The following is a 23,154-nucleotide window of genomic DNA, read 5'->3' as shown; positions in this document are numbered from 1 at the left end:
AACATACGACGTTGACTATCTATGGGCATGCATATCAACAATACCAGATGAAAAAATGTCGGAGTATGCTAAGTTAATGTGCACGTTACATTTGAAATTAACTGGAGAGCGAAGAAGCAATTTTTTATATTTTTTGTTGTCATGCACGTAAAGGAAGGTTGATCTAATTTCTGCTTTCCTTGGAACTTGAAACAGGATTTTCCAGTGCAACTGGAAAGTACATGTAAAGCATTTCGCTGTCCTTTAAAAGTTTTTTTTGTTTTCAACTTGATCGACTAGTGTGAACTAGGCTTAGCCCGTGTTTCTCTGAAAGTATGGCGTCCGTGTAGGTACTTCTTGAGAGGTTCTTGAGCTGAGAGCTTGTGGTAGCTGCGGATAGCTACGATAATAATTGCCAGCGCTATTGTATTATAGCATCGTATCCGATCGTATCTATCGCTCAGTCGCCAGTGGTAGAGGAAAAGTAAAGCGCAATATCAAAATGTGTACGTTAATGACATTTAACTTTTATTATTTTCATTTATAAGGCACTGGAATATTTAAATAAAAATGGTCGTTTATGACATTTGAAGGTTTAAAATTTTTCACACTTATATATGTAGCTTAAAAGTGAGAATATTCGCAGCTGATGTAACTTCGACGGAGCAGAATCGAGTTCCGCTGCAGCATGAGAAAAGGCGACGGTTGTAGGGGTCGTGGGTTCATTCTGTATATTCTTTGGCTAGGTTGAGGGGGAAGGGGCATAGAGTCAGACGCGTCAGACGTGCTGGATAGTTGTCAAGGTTGTCATCCTAGTTGTCATGATGATCATGATCGTCATGATGTTGAAGCAGTTCCATTGGGGTGGGTTGGGCGGTTGGGCGTTGTTTCTGTCCTTGTATATAGCCGATTCATGATCTCGGATGCTGTAGTATCGAACCGAGTAAATTAATGTATGAAACGAATATGCACGGCAATAAATTACTTTTATATAGTTATTACTGCCCCACTGCTGTAAACCTATGTGGATTCGTTAGATAATGATCCGATTCATATTCGTTTTTCAGAAAAGTTGTACTTACTATGCAAAAGTAAATATTAAATCACTGCAACTATCCCAGACCCTAAACCAATTTGTCAGAAGTTTTACTTTTTTTCATTTTAATTCCTGGTACTTTGCCACAGGGTGAATAAGGGGCATTGCGGGAGTTTCAGGCCTCAGGCACCACCTTCATTCCTACCTAGGCTGCAGCTAATGGTAATTCTGAAATACAAAAAGGAAACAATTTAATGCATATAAGCCCTAGTGACTGATACACCCTTTCATGACACTCATGTAAATAAATATATACACACATACATGTGTGTGTGTGTGTGCTAGTATCTCACCACCCACTTTGGTCCCTTTATTGCATTGCCTTTAGCAGAGATCTTACAAATGAAGATTCTGCAGTAATGGTGGAGGGTGCCAGTCAATAGCCTTGTTAGGTGTCTCAATTACCAAACTGAAGATGACATTGATAACATTGCCAAAAACAGTAGCCATATGAATGTGGGATTTATTGGGCCACTGGAGCATTAAAACAAGCCTCAAATGAGAGTTAGGAATGTGAATATGCAGCTTAAATGTTACACATCTTATCATTATTCGTGTTCAGCTATTAATAGTAGTTGTAATATTCTGGTAATTGTTGATGTTGGTGCTGTTTTTTAAATTAAAGCCAGTAATGCATACAAGAGTTATAGGACAAGATTTTTGATATTTCCATTTACAATAAAAATATAAAAATCCATATAACTGCAAACTGAATAGCTTCACTATATATCATCAGAAAATTAAGGGGTTTGCAAGATGTGTTCATTGTATTATTTGTGCACAGAATTGTTCCACATCCTAGGTAAAGGAACCATGGAATGCATAACTGTCTGTCTTTCCATATACTTGGCACTCAAGTCTTATTGTTTAACCTTAATGAAGTGTCCAAATATATGTCAAGACAATTGGGGGAGGGGGGAGCTGGCACTTTGCAGATTTGAATTGACTATCTGTAAATCTGAGTCCAGTTTATTACAACTGATGTATATGGCAGATTGGCAGGTCATTGGACCCAACTTACTTACTTACTTATGGAGCTGAGCCCTTCTTGAGGAGAAGCCAAATCTGCAGCTACTCAAGAATTTCCCACCATTTTATGGAACCCAAAGGTTCATTACCATGTTCATAAGAGCCCTCCACCAGTCCCTATCCTGAGCCAGATCAATCCAATCCATACTATCCCATCCTGTCTCTCTAAGATCCATTTTAATATTATCCACCCACCTATGTCTTGCTCTTCTCTTCTGGCTTTCCCACCAATATCCTTGGACCCAAACATTCAAAGAAACTGCTGATTGTATTATATTATGGATTTGGGATTCCAAAAAATTAGGACAGACTACCAGATTCTTTTACCTGAAGTGCATTACTCTAATGTACTAGAACTAGTTAAAGTAAGGTCAAAGATTTCCAAATATGGAGAGCATTATGTGCTAGACTGTGTAGTCTGGTAGAAGTTTACTGATGATTTGGGGGAACATATTGCGACCATCATCAGGGTTAAGAGTAGGGCCAAGCAACTGTTAGTCGCTACTAACTGCTGCTTGCTTGGTTTACTCTTGAGTCCTGAAGATGGGGCAGTATGTTCCTCCAAATTGTTGGTAGACTTCTACTACTATCTAGCTTTGTGTCATTTGCAATAGTTAGTAATATGTTTTATGTACATTCAGGAAGTGCCTGATTGTGAAGATCATCTATCCCGATAAGGTTTTCGTGATTTTTCTTACCTGCTCCAGGCAAATGCTAAGATAATATAGGGTGTTCAATTCAAACCTCCCACATTTTATCAGATCTTAGAACAGAAAGTATGAATGGTAGGAAAATGAAGCTGTAGGAAATACATACAAGAACAACTAAAAAAAATTGTATTTGACACACTAATAAACTTTTACATATGCACCATTGGTAGTACGAACAGTATCCAATCTGTATTCAATTTGTTGCCACTGTCTTTCCAACATGCCCATTGGTACAGTAGAATTCATTTCACGGATGCAGGCTCGTAAATCTGGGAGTTCATTCACTGGAGGCATGAACACACGGTCCTTCATGTTACCCCAGAGGAAGAAATTGAGCGGAGTGAGGTCCGGTGAACGTGGTGGCCACCAAATTGGTCCACCATGTCCAATCCAGCAATCTTGGAAGGTGGCATTGAGGGACCTCCGGACATCCAGACCCCAATGTGCAGGGAGGCTCCATGTTGTTGGAAGATTATGTTAGGCTGCAGATCGGCTACCTGAGGTTAGAGGAACTCTTCTAACATGTCAAGGTATATGCAGCCAGATACTGTAGCTTCACTGAAGAAAAACAGAAATCAAATTCTTGAGTTTTTCTTTCATCTAGTGCTAATTATAATCCATAATTTGTCACAATATGTTCAAAATGATTAATTAAAANGTCAAGGTATATGCAGCCAGATACTGTAGCTTCACTGAAGAAAAACGGAAATCAAATTCTTGTTTTTCTTTCATCTAGTGCTAATTATAATCCATAATTTATCACAATTTGTTCAAAATGATTAATTAAACTGTGGTAGGTTTGAACGGAACACAGTATATTTTAAATATGCCATGAGTATTTCTCCCACTTCACTCCTAATTCTTGTTTCATAGTCACTGAACTATACTCCATTAGATTCTACATAAATTCAGCATTTGATACAGCCTTGCAGATTTGTCAAATAACGAACTGACAGCTCTTCTTCAGCTTCATCCTGAAATCATTTTTTGAGTTGGCTGTTCTAATTCTGGTTTTGTATTGCTTTTTAGGTTAAAAAAGTTAATGAATAATCATATTTATTGAAAACTTATTCATACAGAATAAACTAGTCTATTTAATAATGAATGGATTCACAATCAGAGAAGCCAGGCGTGAAGACTGCAAAGAAATTCAGAGACTGATACAGGCAAGTTTGTTCCAATTTTCATTGAGGACTAAGATATTACTTTGTAATAGAACCTGTTTTCTTTTAGTAATGATATGGATTTCATTTCGAATAACAGTTGTTGCATTCTGTATTTTCCAATTTAGTTATGACCAATGAAAATACTCATTCTTTGCCTAGGTTTCCCTTAAATTAAACCATACTGAAACAGTGAAATTGCTTTTTTCTAATGACAGCATTATGAATACATATTTATTCCCTTATTATTTACCACTAGTGGCTGCTTTATGAATTACATGGTTTCCAAGCACTGAAACACTGGAAAAATAGGACACTTTTGCACTTAACTGGCGTGACCACCTGTCATCCAGATGTAAGGAAATACAGGACACTGTACAAAAGAACTTCAAATGTAAGATAACCAGTCTTCCAATCTATGCAGGTATAATTAAGATGATGACTGTTTGTGGACAGCTGGGTCTTATATTTCTGTCCCTGTTTCAGAATTAGTTTTGGTGTTTAAGCAGCCTCTTGTAATATTAAAATGAGGAGCAAGTAATACAGCTCATAAACCTGGTGTCAGAACTTTCTGAGCTCTGTTTTAATGACATAGGCGCAGTCTTATACACTCTTCTGACAGCTGACATTACTGCCATTAGAATTAAATGGCATGAATGACCATTTGAATACACAGGCTTGGGAATCTGTCACTAAATTTTGACCATGCAAGAAGTCTACACTGAACTCTGTTGTCATTTGTCTGCCAAAATAAAAGTTATGTAATCATAGATAAATACTTCTTGGTCTGCTTATCAGCTTTTTATGCCAAAACTTGACCTCAGTATAGTGTGATAAATAATGAGCAATCATACAACTGTACATTATGAAATAGGGCTGGGATAGCAGGGTCATATGTGGCTACAAACTGGACAACTGAGGTTTGATTCCTGAGACAAGTAAGATTTCTATTTTTGCTCTTTCCATGGGAGTAAAATGGCTGTAATGTGATGCTGCTGACCACTCACCTCCATCTAGTGTCAAAGTTAAGAATGTGTGGTGCTATACCTCCACTCCCCCATACATATTCATGATGTGCTGTTTAATGGAGCATAGAGCCAAATTTACCAATTTATTTACATTATTAAATATCAGCATCTAATAATAACTGATAACACCCATGATGTGTATGTATTGACCGTCTTCTAGTGCACACAGTCTCACTTGTCACTTCACTACATGTTTTGGCATCACTGTGCCATCCTCAGGTGTGTTATTTATGTTGAACTATTGCACTGCTCGCCATCATGTGTCATATATGAAATAATTTAAAATGTATATTTGTCATGTACTATAATAAAATTTATATATTAAAATTTGTTAAGATTTATCACCTTATACGTCATATTTCAAACTCTCGTATTATATCATTCTTCCACTATGGGAGTTGTTCTTCCTATATTTTGTGCATACTGTGTCTTGTGATGTGTCCTTCTTTTGTGGCTGCGTGTGTTGTAATCTTGGACGCAAATCAGTGCAACAGGACGCTAAAATACAATGAGCATTACAACGCACGCAGCCACAAAAGGACACATCACAAGACAGTATATACAAAATATAGGAAGAACGACTCCTATAGTGGAAGAATGATATAATACGCGAGTTTGAAATACGATATATAAGATGATAAATCTTAACAAATTTTAATATAGTACATGACGAATATACATTTTAAATCATTTTATATATGACACATGATGGCGAGCAATAGTTTAACTTAAATAACACACCTGAGGATGGCACAGTGATGCCAAAACATGTAGTGAAGTGACAAGTGAGATTGCGCACTAGAAGACGGTCAATACATACACATCATGGACGCGAATCAGTGCAACAGGACGCTAAAATACAACATAACTGAAAATGTGCTGGATAGTGAAATAAGGTCCTTTTCCTCTGCAAATTCTTGGAACTGTCTTTAAACTTTATATAATATGGAAGGTATATTCTGAGCTAGCTTTATAGAACCCAAGCAATACTATACTAAGGCCAAAGAAAGAATCCCACAGATCCAGTCTCCTCAACATCTCTGAGCTGTTACATATCTGTTTATTCCCCTCCAGTCATATAGCCATTCTGCTGGTTACATTCTTCTGTCTTCTAGAATCTAGCTATTCTGCTTATACAGATGTTGATGGTGATAACTACTTGATATCCTTTGCTAGCAACAAATACTTTTGGCTTGTTCATACTGGCCCTGGAAGGATGAAAGGGAATACAACATCAGGCAGAAAGATGGAAGTCCCAATTACACTCATCCCCTGCAACTTCTTTCTCTCTACCCTCCGTATATTGCACACCTTATAACAGCAGCTTTCAAACAATATGTTAAATAATTTTAAGCGTACATTTTCTTAAATTTCACATTGAACTTATCTTTCTGTTGTTTTTATACATTCTCACTTAACTTAATTTATTTTCTTGTTTTTTTATTTTGTGTTAATTGTTTCCCCTTTGCTTTATGTGTTGTTTCCAGGAACTAGCAGATTTTGAAAAGATGCCAGATGGACCTAAAATAGATGCATATGGTCAGTATCATTTAAGAGTATTAAACATACATTTGACTGCGAAGCATGTAAAAATGAAAGCCTCAAATCTTACATGTAAAAATGAAAGTTGTAAATTTTCGTAACAGAATGTTTGTTTTATAATATGATGGGAAAAATGGCTTCGTTACATATTATTATTATTAAATTTACAAGTTTCTCCGACCTCTAGAATAACTGACACTTTAAAATGCATAATTAACTGCAAATTAAATGGATTCCTACATGATTGAAAACCTTCAAAATCTGAAGCTGAAGACTTTCTTCAGTAGCTATTAACACTATAAACCTTTAAGGTGAAATCTTTAAGAACCCTATACCAGTGGCAACTGATTTTAATGTCTGTCCAACACATGATTGGTTTTAATGTATATCTAAATCTGGGGGAGCAAGAGAAACTACATTTTGTTACAGAAATTCACCATTATGCATAATTTCTGTGCATTTATTTGTTGTGATCATTTTCATTGTCTATCTAAAAAAAGTCCACTGTGTTACACTGACATTGTTTCAGGAACTGGCACATTATTCACAATGCCCAGAAGACACAGTAGTTGAAACTGACAGTAAGTATTATAGTGTGGGCATTCTCGTAAGTTCTTGATACTCAGAGTGACCATTGTTTTGGTTTTAGCTTGCCATAAAGAAGCAGCAGGGAGGTTTGAGTTTCACAAGTCATAAAAAATCTGCCATTTCCATTGTTTCTGATGACAGTACTGCTAGTTATAACATCATCATATAAATAACCTATATACATGTATCAAATCCAGTTTGATGTATATATGCATTCACAGAGAATAGAGTTCCTGACAAATGGCATTAATTTTGAAACAGCTGCATCACTCAGTAACACATATACATACTTTCACATGTTTTATAATTATACAAGCCTGTGTGTATGCATGTGCAAGTGCTTGTTTCTTGCACTCACAGAGTATGCAGACCCTAGGAAAAATATTGAAAAACTGTAGTATGTGCTATGAATGATATGTTTCATTCTTATTCTCCTGTATAAGCATGTTTTGAGTGGTATTTATTAAACTCTTTTTAACATAGAGGACATGGAGGAAAGAAGGAGGGGAGGAATCATAATAAGACAAAGAGAAGGGGTAGGAGTATGTGGAGGGAACAAGATAAAGCTGAAACAGTTTATATAACAAATGATGTGATGCCCGATTTAATTTTTAATGGTGATTACACCAAGTTATCGTACTAATTATCACCACGATTAAGAGCTGGTTTCTAGACTGTTGAAGTGTTTACAGTTTGTATATTTTTGCTTATGCGGATGCTGTTTGGCCTGTTGCAACCCAGAAATTCATTTTCAGATAATGAATCTTTAATGCACGCAGTTTGATTCTGTGGACGTGACATCAGCCCACTGCACAATCTTTGTCATTTCAAGATAACAAAAAAATGTGAAAAAATGTCCACCCCTAAATGAAATAAAAACATATGATGGCAGTAGACCATGCATACCTTGATCTAGACAGGCAATAGAATCGGTAGGATTTTCTTTTCTTTGAAATTGTATGTTGTATGAATTATTGTACCAAATTGGATGCTTACCAGAATATTAAAGGAACATATTCAGTATTATTCTGGTTTTAGCAGGGTTAATGAATCTTTAATGCACGCAGTTTGATTCTGTGGACGTGACATCAGCCCACTGCACAATCTTTGTCATTTCAAGATAACAAAAAAATGTGAAAAAATGTCCACCCCTAAATGAAATAAAAACATATGATGGCAGTAGACCATGCATACCTTGATCTAGACAGGCAATAGAATCGGTAGGATTTTCTTTTCTTTGAAATTGTATGTTGTATGAATTATTGTACCAAATTGGATGCTTACCAGAATATTAAAGGAACATATTCAGTATTATTCTGGTTTTAGCAGGGTTAATGAATCTTTAATGCACGCAGTTTGATTCTGTGGACGTGACATCAGCCCACTGCACAATCTTTGTCATTTCAAGATAACAAAAAAATGTGAAAAAATGTCCACCCCTAAATGAAATAAAAACATATGATGGCAGTAGACCATGCATACCTTGATCTAGACAGGCAATAGAATCGGTAGGATTTTCTTTTCTTTGAAATTGTATGTTGTATGAATTATTGTACCAAATTGGATGCTTACCAGAATATTAAAGGAACATATTCAGTATTATTCTGGTTTTAGCAGGGTTAATGAATCTTTAATGCACGCAGTTTGATTCTGTGGACGTGACATCAGCCCACTGCACAATCTTTGTCATTTCAAGATAACAAAAAAATGTGAAAAAATGTCCACCCCTAAATGAAATAAAAACATATGATGGCAGTAGACCATGCATACCTTGATCTAGACAGGCAATAGAATCGGTAGGATTTTCTTTTCTTTGAAATTGTATGTTGTATGAATTATTGTACCAAATTGGATGCTTACCAGAATATTAAAGGAACATATTCAATATTATTCTGGTTTTAGCAGGGTTAAGGCATTTGAGAGAATATTAATGAAATATGTTAAAATAAATTGATTGATAAGAAATATTAAAGAGCTATCATATTCATGCTTTGATATAGAAAAAATATCTCTCTCTTGATAATACTTCCATTGAATTGTATTTTATTTTACTGATTTACAAATGAGTTCAGGTATGTGTTTTATTTCTTGGCCTGAAAACCAGCAATCCTAACTGTTTTCTTTTGTGGTTGTTCACAATAGTACCTCAAATTAGGCCACAACTGCTTCCTTCCACATCCTTTCCAGTGCATTGTTCACTAATCATCGAACTGTCTGATACTATAAATACTGAGCAATTGACAGATTCGTTAAATAAACCATAAATATATCAAACGTGTGTCTTCTTTGAAAATACAAAAGGTGTAGAATTGTCCAGGAATGTTCCAAAAACATTGATTCCTTTAAACAGTTGGCTGCTTTTACATTTTTTTAAACAGGAATACAGAAATGCTTGAATAATTTTCCCATGCTAATATGTTTGACGACAGATCAGCAGATAGGCTTATTGATTTATGGCATCAACACAATTCTGCATAAAACAAAAATATTTGATGTTGCTATAGATTGTGCCAGAATGAGTACAGGCACAATTTTATATACGATGGGGGTACCCAAAAGAAACTGAACTAATTTTTTTGTGGGCAGAGCTTTTGTAGTACTGCGTTTTGCCGCTATGAGCACATAGAGCTAACATTCCTGAGTCGATAAGCCGACTACTGTTGCTTCAGAAGGTAAGGACTAGTTTCGGCAGAGTTTATAGTGACAACTGTTTTGTGTGATCGTCATTTTTGCAATCGCTGATTTTCGTGAACAGCGTGCGGCGGTGAAATTCTGCTTTTTGCTTGGGAAAAGTGGAACAGAAACTCTTGAAATGTTAAAAACGGTGTACAAGGATGATGCTATGGGGAAAACTCAAGTGTTTGAATGGTTTTCCCGTTTCAAAAATGGTGAAATGTCAATTGATGACAAACCTCGTTCTGGTCGTCCTTGCATGGCCCGAACACATGAAAATGTTGAAAANAAAAATTGTCACCGGTGACGAAACCTGGTGCTATGCTTACGATCCTGAATCAAAGCAACAATCAAGCCAGTGGAAGACTTCAAGTTTGCCTCACCCCAAGAAAGCTCGTCAGGTGAAATCAAACATGAAAACAATGCTGATTTGTTTTTTTGATGTGAGAGGAGTCGTCCATTCAGAGTTTGTTCCACAGGGTCAGACAGTTAACTTTCTACTTGGAAGTTTTGAAAAGATTGCGCAACAGTTTGCGGCAGAAGCGGCCAGATTTGTGGCAGTCGGGTGACTGGTTTTTCCATCATGACAATGCCCCTGCTCACACAGCCCAATCTGTACGACAATTATTGACCAAAAATGGTATGACCCCTGTTCGTCACCCTCCATACGCACCCAACCTTGCCCCGTGCGACTTTTTTTTTGTTTCCTCGAATGAAAAGAGACATGAAAGGAAAGCGTTTTGCTGATGTTGCTGAAGTGAAGGAAAAAACGACGGAGGCGCTGTCAAGCATCTCAAAGATGAATTTAGACAATGTTTTGAAAAATGGAGTAAAAGACTAGACAAGTGTATTAGTGTAAGTGGAGAGTACGTTGAAGGGGATTGAAGGTTTGTGCTTAAAATTTGAATAAGTAAGTTTAAAAAAATAAGTTCGGTTTCTTTTGGGTACCCCCTCGTATTTTAAGCCTTCCAACCTACACACTCAGAACTTATTTAGAATATTGCATCTTTTTCGTTTGGAGTTACTTGTCCTTTCAGAAGTTAAGTGAAATACATGTGCTGTGCCATCTCTCAGCAGTAAAAGTGAAAATTTTCTGATTTTGCACATTAGAAATTACATGTTACAAACAACATTTCTTTATAAGTTTTGAGGTTTTCATGGCGATGACTATGAAGAAAGTCGTCTTCTGGGTTTTGACGCCGTGTATTCTTCGTTTTGGCCGACGTTTCAGAGGAACGTATCGCGCCTTTCACTTCCTAATCATTACAGCTACTGCTTTCTGCATTCACAAGCCATTCACCTGCTCTGAAGATGGAGGTGATATGTTCCTCTGAAACGTCGGCCAAAACGAAGAATACACGGCACCAAAACCCAGAAGACGACTTTCTTGACATTTCTTTATGTTGTTGTTTCTTTGTTGGCCCTTGTTTATCATAGGTCCATCATTTATCATTATCATTTATTATTATATTGTCATATTATTTCTGTATTATTATATGCTTATTATTATTTAGTATTAGTATTAATATTAATCTTTGACTTGTCCCATATCATGTATAATGATCCATGGCTGAAATAAAATTGAATTGAATAAAGGGGCGCCTGTTCATGTATGGTAAAGTCTGATTAAATGCCTTGTGATAAAAATGACAGGAAATTAAAAACTGTTCACATGGTTACAGGACACACTTTACAAGCCTTCGTGCATTTCCTGACTAAGTATAATATCCAAATTTCCTTGCCAGGTTGGAAGATCGGTCCTGCTGGCTCTTCAACAAGCAGTTACTTTGAATAATAAATTCACCCAAGACACTAAATTTATTAAATTTTCTTTTGACAGTGAAATCATCTAATGTTAATGCTCTCTTAGATTTTCTGTGGCTTGCATAGGAATTAATTCTGTTTTGTTTTAAAACTATTTAGAATGTTAGTCTCCTAATATAGTCTACCATCTGCTTTAACACTCCAAAACTGCATTTTTACCAATGGAGTGTTTTTGTGTGTTGTGAATAACCACTGATTATTTCTTTAAACAAGCATTAACCTCTTTATCTTTGTAATGGAAATACCATGTTTTCCATGAGGTAGGGACTGAATCTATAAATGCTATTTAGATGCATTTCCAGCTTCAAAGAGTTAAATTAATGGATTTGTGCATGTGACACACACGTGCTGTATTGCAGTTTTGGAAGAAGACGGATTTAATTGTGAGCATCCATACTTCCACTGTTTTGTTGCTGAACCATCTTCCAAAGATGGTGGTGATGCAATTGTTCCAGATAATGGTGGAGAGTTGTCTGATACAGGTAAGAAAAAAAGATTATTATCATTGTGCTTAAGTGGAAAATAAAATCAGAATAAATGATTAACCTTACTGATATGTACCTATTCAATCTTTCATAGCCTTTATTATACTAACATTCCCCTCCAATACACATGTGCAAAAAGAATAGTTTGTCACTTTGATTATGGTCTACAGTTTCCATTCCTGTTATTCCCAATGGTTTGTCCTGTGTGCAAATGCTTGAAAGATTTCTCTGTCACATTTCTTACAGCATATAGTAATATGTTTCTTGACTGCTTCTGGGTGATATGCTTCCATGCCTTGTATGTATGTGCATGCTGCAAGCTGACTTCCTTCCATTGCCCAATGTATATTAACATCTGGTGGTTTCAAAGAATCTCCCTGTCCTCATAATGTATCTGTTCTACATATATATTGTATTCTGTTGAAATCAATGGGAACATTTCATTGCTGAAAAACAGATGAAATATGTATGCATATTGGAGAGCTGTCTTCAGTAAAATGTAAATTTAATTTGCTCATTGCAGGCCAGTAAATAAAGGTTTCCTTAATTTTTTCCTCTCGCTCCCACTTTGGAGGATAGGGCCGATTTCTTAGTTTTACTGATCATTTTTTTTTACAGAGGGTAGGGCTCCTTGGTTGGCTGATCAGCTCATCACAAGGCCTCTATCTATACATAGGACAACACAAACACAGAATAAACGCATACACACACCAGACATCCATGCCTTGTGTGGGATTCAAACTCACAATCCCGGTTTCCGGCGAGCAAGGACAGTATATGCCTTAAGACTGCTCAGCTACCATGACCAGCTTCTTTCATTTAATTTCGTAAAATTTGTTATGTACCACTACTTGCCCTCTTTTGTCCTAACTGCAGTTTTGCTTCAACACAGGTTATTTTATCTTCTCTCGTGCATCTGGTGATTAAATATTTCAAATCTTCATTGATTTCCTCTTCTCATGTAGTAAAGAAATAAAAGTAACATATTTGTTCATTTACATTCTTCTGTCCATATGACAGTTTAGAAGACCAAATTCTTTTGGGTAAATTTTGAGCACACTTGGGACTATGTTGGAAACTCAAGAGTTGTTCATTTTTGTCTGAACACAAGATGGAAGGGGGGGATCATAAATTTTCCCTTTACCATTTTCTCTAACTTAACATTTAGAAAGTGTGAAATGAAAACAGCATCCAAAGAATGCTCTGGGATTTGAACTCATCCATTTTCAGATATGTTTTTATGTTTCTGGGCTGTAAGTCATAGAGTTTTCGAAGATATGAAAGACTGACTGACACTTATGAATTATTACATACATTTAGATAGGAAATTTTATATGTATTTTTATATAAATAGTAAGTAATAATGTTTTATAAAAATGTGTATTTTTATTTCGAAGTGACCATAAAGCATAACCCCATTTTATGTCTTCATAGGAGCATGTGGAGGTTCAAAGGAAAGAGAAGGTGATAATTTGAATGGAAATACATTGTTAGGATATGCACTCTATTTTTATACTTACTCGACTTGGAAAGGGAAGGCGCTGTACTTGGAGGATCTTTATGTAACCCCTGGGTGTCGAGGGCAGGGCCTGGGATCAGCTTTATTTAACAGAGTAGCTAAGGTAGGAAGCTGTAAGTATTATGTTTTCAGTGCATGACAATATTAAATATTTGTTCATGTTGAAAATTATAAATGTGCCTGTGGTGGAAAGTTCAAGGTCATATGATGCCATTTCATATAGTGGAAGTCAGTACTATCATAATTACGAGGGGCAGTCAAAAAATTCCCAGAATGGTGGTATAGCACTCTAATGGTAGGACATATGGCAACACTTACCTAATCACCTTCAAAGTAGGACCCTTGTGCGCACACACAGTTGCTCCATCGATCCTGCCATTGTTGGAAGCAGTGGTGGAAGGCTTCTTTTGGAATCTTCTGGAGCTCAGCCTTCGCATTTGATTTGATATCCTCCATGGTTGTGAAATGTGTCCCATTGAGGCCCATTTTCAGAGTAGGGAACAGCCAAAAGTCACTTGGAGTGAGATCTGGAGAGTACGGTGGTTGAGTGAAGACGGGAATGTTTTTCTTGGCGAGGAATTGCTGCACAATAAGCGACGTGTGGCTCGGTGCGTTATCGTGATGCAGAAACCACTGTCCCTGCCACTTGTCACGCCACTTCCTCCAAACCGCACTGCGCAACCTCTGCAAAACTTGCACATAGAAATGGCCAGTAACAGTCTGTCCAGGTGGTGCACCAAACCGTCGATGTCAAAGAATGCAATGAGCATCACTTTGTCTTTGGATCTAACGAGGCGTGATTTTTTGGCCAGGGAGATGATGTTGTGTGCCACTCTGATGACTGCATCTTTGTCTCTGGGTCATAGGCAAACACCAATGACTCATCACCAGTGACGATCTTTTTGAGAGACATTGGGTCCTGCGTACTTTTGTCAAACAGATCGCCAGCAACCATCATGCGACATTCCATCTGATCTGTGGTCAGCTGCCTTGGAACAAACTTCACACTGATGCGTCTCATCTTCAAATCATTGGACAAAATGGCATGAATGGATCCATGAGAGATACCAACTTCTTGCTCCAACTCCGCAGTGGTCATTCTTCGATCACATCGGATCAGTTGTCACACTTTTCCAATCATTTCTTCGGTTCTGGATGTTGAAGGTCTCCCGCTGCACTGGTCATCCTCTAGCATCTCCTGCCCATTCTTAAACTGGGAAAACCAGTCGTAAACTGCAAATTTCTTTAGTGTAGTATCACTGTAAACTTGCTGCAGGGCCGATTGCATCTCTGAAGCAGATTTTCCCAATTTTCCCATGAACTTGATGTTCACATGCTGTTCGAACTGCAACATTGCACTGAATGACCAACACTCACATCTAATTCAAACGAAACAGTAACGACACTGCACACTGAAACCTGTCCAGATCTGTTGCGCCTGTGAGCAGACATGCTGAGCTCCCCACCACAACAGTGTGTGCACTATCTTAATGCTCGTTCTCCATCTGCAGGGGAATTCCAGAAACTTTTTGACTGCCCTACATATATGCAGAAGTGGGTCACTGAGTTGTAGAATCCTTCATGTAAAATATCCACTTGCCTTTCCATAAGCATACAGTTACATGCACAGAAATGTGCATGTCTCATTTTTCACAATGTTTAGTGTTTCACAGAAATAATTTCAAGTTTTGGTATGTAAATCCCCCCACATGCAAGCTGCTATGTTAGCAGAATCACAGGTGGGCAGCATAGACAGGTTGCAGTGTATATTTTATATTTGATTTTACAGAGCATGCAGTTACACTTCAGTTGACTTGCTTGTTTATTTCAGAGGGCTTTTGAGTCCCATTGCTGTCGATTAGATTTTTCTGTCCTCAATTGGAATCCAGCTCAAGACTTCTATAAGGCAAAAGGTGCAATTAACATTACAGAAGAGGAAGGCTGGCATCACTACAGACTTGATCGTGAAGCTTTGGTAAAGCTAGCACTAGAAGTAAATAAGGCTGATATCACTAATGAGTAGAATTCTTATCAAGTTATCAGTTATATATATATATAGAAGTAGGGCTTGTTTCATGATACATACTAATTAGGTTCTGACTACTCTGTGGAAATGCAATTTCATCTTTTTTATATAGCTATTAATATCAGTCCTTATCAGGGTTTTTTTTAAAGGTACAGAACGCTATGCTGTCCTGGCATCTCTATCATAAAAATAAGATATATGCCAATAAAGATTATATAGTAATGGAGGTTAACATGATGCTAAACTTTTTATATAGTTATTACCGCTCCTTACTTAAAATAAATCTGGTGATACTTTGCATCAAAAAAAAAAAAATCAGAATATCAACCCTATTCTATATATTTGCCTTGCATTTTTCTCTATAGAAAAAGAGAAGGCTGGTTTTTCTTACCCTTGTACAGTATCCTAACAAAATCAATTTAAAACATTGGATGGTTTGGCACATCTGGTTTACATTAAGGAGAGATCTGGTTCAAATCCTTATTTTTTCTCAGTCCCTCCAAGTGAATGACACACCTCATTCATCATTCATAATCATACCATAAGATCCCTCCTCAACATCCTGTTCTCAAACACCCTCAGTCTATGTTCTTTCCTTAATGTCAGAGACCAAATTTCATGCCCATACATAACCACAGGCAAAATTATAGTTTTGCATATTCTAATTTGTATGTTTTTAGACAGCAGACGAGAAGACAAAAGGTTCTGGGCTAAATGGTAACAAGCATTACCTGAGTTCAGTCTCCTCTTAATTTCCTCCTGGATCGGTTTTGATTTGTTATTGTTGTCCCCAAATATCTGAACTGTGCCACATTTTCAAAACATCTGTTACCTGTCTTTATGTCATGATTTTGCCCTGCATTCTGGTGATGAGACAGCAACATATACTAGTTTTCTCTGTTTACTTCTATACCAACCTCCTTATTAGTGTCAATTAAAGTTTGTGTGTTTTTCTTTATGGTATCTATATTATCATCCAGTAGATTCACTTCATCAGCACAGACAAGCAGCTGATGTGCCAATTTAATTCCAGCCCCACCTGGTTTTCCTGGACCTTCCTAATGGTATTTTCTAAAGTAAAGTTGAAAAGTAGTGGCAATAAAGCATCTCCTTGCTTTAGACCATTCTGAGTTGGAAAATTATCAAACAGATGTTTACCTATACAGCCTTTACTATACATTTCATTTAAACACACTTTAATCAGCCTAACTAGTTTCATGGGTACCCCAAACTCTATGAGAATATTATAAAATATTTCACTTCTAACTGAATCCTAGGCTTGTTTAAGTCTACAAATAGCAGATCTACTGCCTCATTGTACTCCAATTTATTTTCCAGTATTTGAAGAATTTAAAAGATCTGATCAGCAGTTGATCTGTTACATCAAAACCCACATTGATTATCCCCAATAATTTCATTTATATATGGACTTAACCTTGAGAGAAGAATACTGGATACAATTTTGTATGAAATTGATAGCAGTGATATCCCAGGATTTATCCAAAGAATGTGTCCAGGTCTGAGGTACTTTGTGACATTTCATAACAAGCTTATTTTTATGGCGAGGAGTTGTTAGCCCCATGTCCAACTTCCAAGCTGGAGGACCACCCCTTGACGGCTGTCCACGACTGCTTATTCATTATATTAGCAGCTACCCTCCATATCTGGAGGCCGTCTTCTCCATCATTAACCTCAGGACACCATGCCGTGTTGACAAGGGACCCTCCTAACACAGGCAATATATGATGGGATATTACATATTTTCAAATAAGCCACAACTGTCTTCATATTTAGCTTATCATTTCTCACCACTCATGAACCTTACAGTTGAGAAACATCATTAGAAACACAAATAATAACTGAAGATTCTAATATTACTTTAAAATTTTAACTTCTAAGATTTGTACTGTTTTAAGTAGAAGTACTGTGAATACAAACAACTTACCACAATTTACAAGTTACCTAATCACTTTTTATATAAGAGATCTATACAAAGTACTTATTTGACAAATAGTCCATAATGGTTTTGTAATTTCATATTTCAAACCATAATTATTTACACTGTGTTAAGTTGGCCCCTTGCTGCAATGGCATGGTGTATCCTCAGACTTCAGAAGGGGACTGCATCCAGATATGGAATGTAACCATGAATATGGTGAATAAACAATTTCTGGTTGCTGACAATTATAACACCGAGCCTGGGGGTTGGGCAGGAGCTAACAATCTCTCACCATAAAATATTTTACACTGTGATATGTTTCACAGAGCCTTGGGCTCATGCTAAATTTCAAAGGTGGGCTCTTATGAACATAGAAATAACCTTTGATTACCACAAAAGGCAAGGAATTTCTTGCTTTGCTGAGCTACTATCATCTTTTCAAGAAGGCATCTTTTCCATGGAGTTCGATAATTAGTATTTACCATCATTTTTTAAATAATTGAATTCACCTTCCTATTGCCATATTTCCAGGAATGTAGATCCTATGATGGCAGATAATGTAAATTATATTCTGTCATAGGCTCACATACTTAAATTTCACATTTGATTATAGAATCAGGTAAATTTGGCTTCAACACAACACAGGATTTGTAAAGAATATGAAGCATAAAATAATTCCATGTATGTTGTACAGGGTTTTGTTCCTGCACTATTAAACTAGTGAATTTTACATTGGGGTATAATTACATTTCACAGATTTCCAGTACCTTGTGTTTTCATTTTGATGTAAGGTAATTCAAATCTGTATATTTAACTCCTAAGAATGTTGTAACAACAGTGCTTGGACACAGATGTAATTTTACCTCTCTGTGATGTTTAACTTGCTCATTATTTCAATGTTACTTCACTTATATTTTATCGTGCATGTTTTTTCTCATGTAGTGCCATATTTTAAAGCAGAAGACATACAATAAATGCTGTACTTTAAACTTAACTTCTGTGTAACATAATAAAGCACTGTGTAATAATAAATGTTGGTATACTTTGTTTGGCAGCAGAATTACTTAGAAATTTCATGCCTGAATTACCAAAAGGACAAATACAAATATGTGTTTCAAAATAAGATGTGATAACCCAGTCATTAATTAGACTGACTAGGGCTGGGTTACAAATTCAAGTATTGGCACTGGAAATGGTCTCTTCTGCATGTACCAATGTGGTGTGCATGCTATGGGAGATCTTTCTCCCCAAAACTGAAAGAAATGCTCTTGGAATGTAAAGCATGTAGTAGCGAAATACGAGTTTTATGTTTAAGTTCATGACATGGGTAGCTTTACAAGNTGGCCGTTTTCCCGTATTGTCCGATCGAGGCTACATAGGGAGCAGCGAAGGCTATTCACAGTTAGTTCTAGTGTGGCTACCAGCGAGCTGTACTAAGTTGTACTACTGAGTTGTACTGTGACAGCCGCCGAGTCGAGACGTAGAGTCAGCCAGTCAGTTGTATTCTGGCATTTGGAGTGTACTAATTGTGATACTGCAGGTAGCAGTAATCGTCAGATTGTAATTTGGGTGATTGTGAGAGCGAATGTGAAATAAAATTCGCTACATCGAATACATCGAGAATTTATTTGTCGCGATATAAGCCCGATACGCGACAATATATATATATATGAGAATATAAGGAACATCATTTTTGACTCTACAGTGTGATACGTGTACAATAATTAGCTTTGCAAAAATAGATTTAATTCTGAAATAAATGAATATCAAGGGTAATGAGGTTATTAAAATTGTGAAGAACGAATTAAAAAATATTTCTCTTCCATTTGAATATACCTTTGTGATCATTAATATATATTGCAAAATGGCTGTTCAGAGACCATATAGCTCTGCCCATTTGTACATGTCTCTGGAACTGTTTTAGCATGTCTGTCTGTTCTACTCCATCAATAAATAGTGTCACAGCTGAAATGGGTAGGCCTACATATAGAGTTTAATTGTAAACCTTTCTTCCACTGGCTGCCATGTACATCAGTAGGTACATAAGATTTGCAGTTCTTACAGCTCTGCTTGCAGTCTGCTTCATACTGATTCCTTGCTTGGTTTATTCTTCAAACCTCGACATGGAGGCAACATGTTCCTCTGAAATGTCAGTTGACTTTCAATGGCCTATATGGCGTTCTATCCTGGAAGATAGAATACTTCATTAATAGGTATGATTAACAAAAGAATCCACTATTGTCATGCCATATTAACTGAGATAGATGGCTACAGGATGGACATCAAGGGTTTGATCCCCATCAGGGCAAAGATTTTTCTTTTTGCTATGATGTCCAGACCAGATCCATTCAGTCAATATTAGGATATTTCTCTGGGGTCAAAATCTGCCAGGAAATTAAGCCAACTATTCATTTATTTGTAAATCATCATTGAGGTCTAGTATGCTTGAAATTTTGCACTCGCATCTTTCTTGCCATAGTGCTTAAAGATCCAAGAATAGTTTAAAATATTATGCATCACAAGGATTAGACTGACACAAAGATACAAAGTATGTTTCCTAGGATTCTGTGGTCAGGTTGATGTAGTGTTAATGCTCTAGACTTGAATTTGGGGTGTACTCTCTTTGAATTGTGGCTATGTTTCTGGTTATACTGACTTATTTCACGTGATTTTCCTCAGTGTCCCTAGGCTAATTTCATGATTCTACCTTCAGATAAGTCACTGCAGCCTTCAAAATTCTTATCTACCCAGCATTCGTGAACAGATTCTCATATCATTTCATGTTACATAACCAGTGAATATATTGAATGTCACTGGTGAATGGTCAGACCTAATCCTATTTCATATTCAGCCAGCTGCAGACCTGAACCTTGACCCAGAAGCCACCTGTTCTGAGGCTTTTAGGTTTTTTTTCCTCAACTTTACCACATGAATTCTGGAATAGTGCCCTAATCCTTTCATTTCCAAGTCATCAGGAAAGAGTGAGTTTCTGTGGAGTAGTGGTCTTGTCAACAGTACAGGAATGACGATGACATGGGAAAAATAAGCTTATTTATGTTCTCACATGCTTCTTTAGTCTTCTGCATAATTGTGCATCAGGGTTTAACGACTTCTTTCCACATCTCTTCAGATTCATCATTCACAATAACATCATTCCACACTAACAACTTATGCACCTGAAAAAATTTCACGAAAGAATTCAAGAGCAAATGACCATTGTAGTTCAAACAACGTTATTAAACTCCAAAATAATAAAAAAATTATGGTCCAGATGAAGAGATCTGTCTTCAAGGATACAACACTATCTAGTCCATTGAAAGTAAATGTTTTGGAGGAACATCTCCATCTTCAGGGTTGGAAAATATGCCAAGCAAGAAACCAGCATGAAACCAGGTGGTTAGCAGAGCTCTTTGCTTATTCTTCAACAGTGAAGATGAAGGTAATACGTTTCTCCAAGACATTGGTTCACTTTCAATGGACCACCTGGTACATACCCCAGAAAATAGAAATCTTCATAAGCACTGCTGTGAGAACCCCTTCTCATGCATTTGGAATGCTTTGAAGGATACATTAATGTCATAACTAGGGCTTGGATTTCTATGTCCTAAAAACTTTGAAAATATGCATGCATTTATGCCCTAAAAATGGCAAAATATGACCTAAAATATGACAGAATGGCCCACAAAAAATAAGTAAATATTTAACAAAAATTCCTAAGAATGGCAATTTATTAAGAAGTTTACAAAGTTATTTTGTCCTGAATAAATATCTTTAAGCTCTGAAGCATCGATCACAGCACATTGCTGACCCCATAAAGAGAAAAGCTGAATGGCGTTTTATTGAAAAGTGTACAAAGTTATTTTTTCTGAATAAATGTCTTTAAGCCGTGAAGCATCCATCACAACACAATGCTGACCCTGTAAAGAGAAAACATGAACGAAAGTATTGTTTATTTTAGCGTGAAAAGTAAAGTAAAGTGTGCTAATAGTTGCAGGTAAATAATTTGTACGGTACCTTAATCTTCCTTTTCAGTAGAGTTGCACTGAATGACAACATGCATTTTCAAATTCTCGAACTTGAAGGACCTCCGATTGTCACTAACAATGGCCTTGTATTTGGAGAAACTCCTTTCTACGTCGCAAGATGTCACAGGGGCATACTTAAAACAAGTCAAATCACTTGCGTCAAGTTCTAATTCACTGTTGTCAAATTCAACTTCTTTGCCACAAAGAATGTCAGAAATTGTACACAGTGTTGAATATCCAGGATTTCGTTGGAGCACATTTTGTAATTTTGCACTAATTTTCACAGCAACTTCGCCCTGTGCTTGATGTAGTTCACTTTCAACTTTCTTAACAATTTGTAATGCATTGCACAGTTGCATGCCCACAGCTTCAAGTCTAATGATGGATTTTGATATCACACTGAAATTTGATTTCATGTACGCTAGATTTCTTGACGTGGTTGATGAAAACAAATTTTGTACAGTTCGAATTGAAGATGAATCATCTCTGTCAAACTTCATGAAGATATTTTCAATCACACTGTAGTGTGTGCAATAATAATCTGCAGCATCGAGCCAAGTCCCCCATCGTGTTAGAATAGGCTTAGGGGGAAGGGGTAGTGATGGAGCCTCTTCTTTAAACTTCTGCAATCGAAGTGGAGCCTTAACAAAAATTTTCTTCCCATTTGCTATTAATTTATCTACATCAAAGTAGCTCTCTCGCACCTCTTCTGCTACCCTATGCAGAGCATGTGCGAGACACGTTGCATGAATCATTTTGGGATACAGTACCTGAAGTCCCTTTGCTGCCTTTACCATATATGGAGCGGCATCCGTTAAGAAGAGGAGCACATTCTCTCGTTCTACCTTATTTGGCCACAGCAAATTCATCGCATTGTCGAAAACAACAGCAATGGAAGAATTATTCACTTTTTCCAACACCTCACATGCCAATAGGAATATATCTCGAGGCTGGTCATCTTTCAGTATACCAACAACAACATTCGCTACAAATCTACCACTTATGTCGGTAGTTTCGTCGATAGACACCCATATTTTATTATTTCCGACACAGTTTCTTATTTTATTGATGGTAACATCGTAGCAGGAAGTGAGATTGTTCTTTCTTAATGTGGATTCGGTCGGAATGGAATGAGTTGTATATTTTTCGAGGAAGTTTCGGAAACTAGGTGTATCTACTTTATGTAATGGATTATAATCCATTTTCAAAGGATATTTCTACTGTGATGGTTTTATCAAATAATTATTTGATAAAACCATCACAGTAGAAAGATCCTTTGAAAACTGGGAGGCATTTCCTGATTTCGGTGAACTGGAGGATGACTTTTCAAACAACAATCGCTGTCTACTTTCCATGGTAATTTCTCTGTTTACACAGCTTCTATGTTTAGCTGTATTGCAGTGTTGTTGCACCGTAAAACGTTTGTCTGCCGTAACTTTCACTTCACACATTTTGCAAAATAAAATTTCTCCGTCAGTACTAAAATATTTGTCACCAAACTCTTTAATAAAACCACGCAACTTCATGC

At 36.8% G+C, this 23,154-nt stretch overlaps 2 protein-coding genes across 7 annotated transcripts; one reads left to right on the top strand and one right to left on the bottom strand.

The window, feature by feature from the left end:
- The first annotated feature begins 55 nt into the window (after positions 1–55).
- On the top strand, positions 56–16,219 carry LOC111867306 (diamine acetyltransferase 2). 5 transcript variants are annotated; one of them, XM_023857043.2, is made up of 7 exons: positions 56–485; positions 3,074–3,344; positions 3,844–3,980; positions 6,493–6,544; positions 11,992–12,114; positions 13,552–13,739; positions 15,468–16,219. In XM_023857043.2, exons 3-7 carry the CDS (start codon positions 3,915–3,917, stop codon positions 15,657–15,659), a joined length of 621 nt encoding a protein of 206 aa, XP_023712811.1. In that variant the 5' UTR covers positions 56–485; positions 3,074–3,344; positions 3,844–3,914; the 3' UTR covers positions 15,660–16,219. The 5 variants fall into 5 exon arrangements, with proteins under 5 accessions (XP_023712811.1, XP_023712812.1, XP_033608524.1 ...); XM_023857044.2 differs by lacking the exon at positions 3,074–3,344 and having other exon boundaries at positions 56–223; XM_033752633.1 differs by lacking the exons at positions 3,074–3,344; positions 6,493–6,544 and adding an exon at positions 7,077–7,128.
- Positions 16,220–19,264: 3,045 nt separating this feature from the next.
- Positions 19,265–22,843, bottom strand: LOC111867302. 2 transcript variants are annotated; one of them, XM_023857032.2, is made up of 3 exons: positions 21,616–22,843; positions 20,666–21,518; positions 19,265–19,787 (listed from the first exon to the last, which is right to left on the bottom strand). In XM_023857032.2, exon 1 carries the CDS (start codon positions 22,826–22,828, stop codon positions 21,617–21,619), a length of 1,212 nt encoding a protein of 403 aa, XP_023712800.2. In that variant the 5' UTR covers positions 22,829–22,843; the 3' UTR covers positions 19,265–19,787; positions 20,666–21,518; position 21,616. The 2 variants fall into 2 exon arrangements, with proteins under 2 accessions (XP_023712800.2, XP_033608526.1); XM_033752635.1 differs by having other exon boundaries at positions 20,666–22,843.
- Between the last annotated feature and the right edge of the window lie 311 nt (positions 22,844–23,154).

Source organism: Cryptotermes secundus, unplaced genomic scaffold (genome assembly GCF_002891405.2).
Source record: "Cryptotermes secundus unplaced genomic scaffold, Csec_1.0 scaffold1715, whole genome shotgun sequence".
In the NCBI taxonomy this organism is placed as follows: Eukaryota; Metazoa; Arthropoda; class Insecta; order Blattodea; family Kalotermitidae; genus Cryptotermes; species Cryptotermes secundus.
This window is presented reverse-complemented; position numbering and strand designations above follow the sequence as displayed.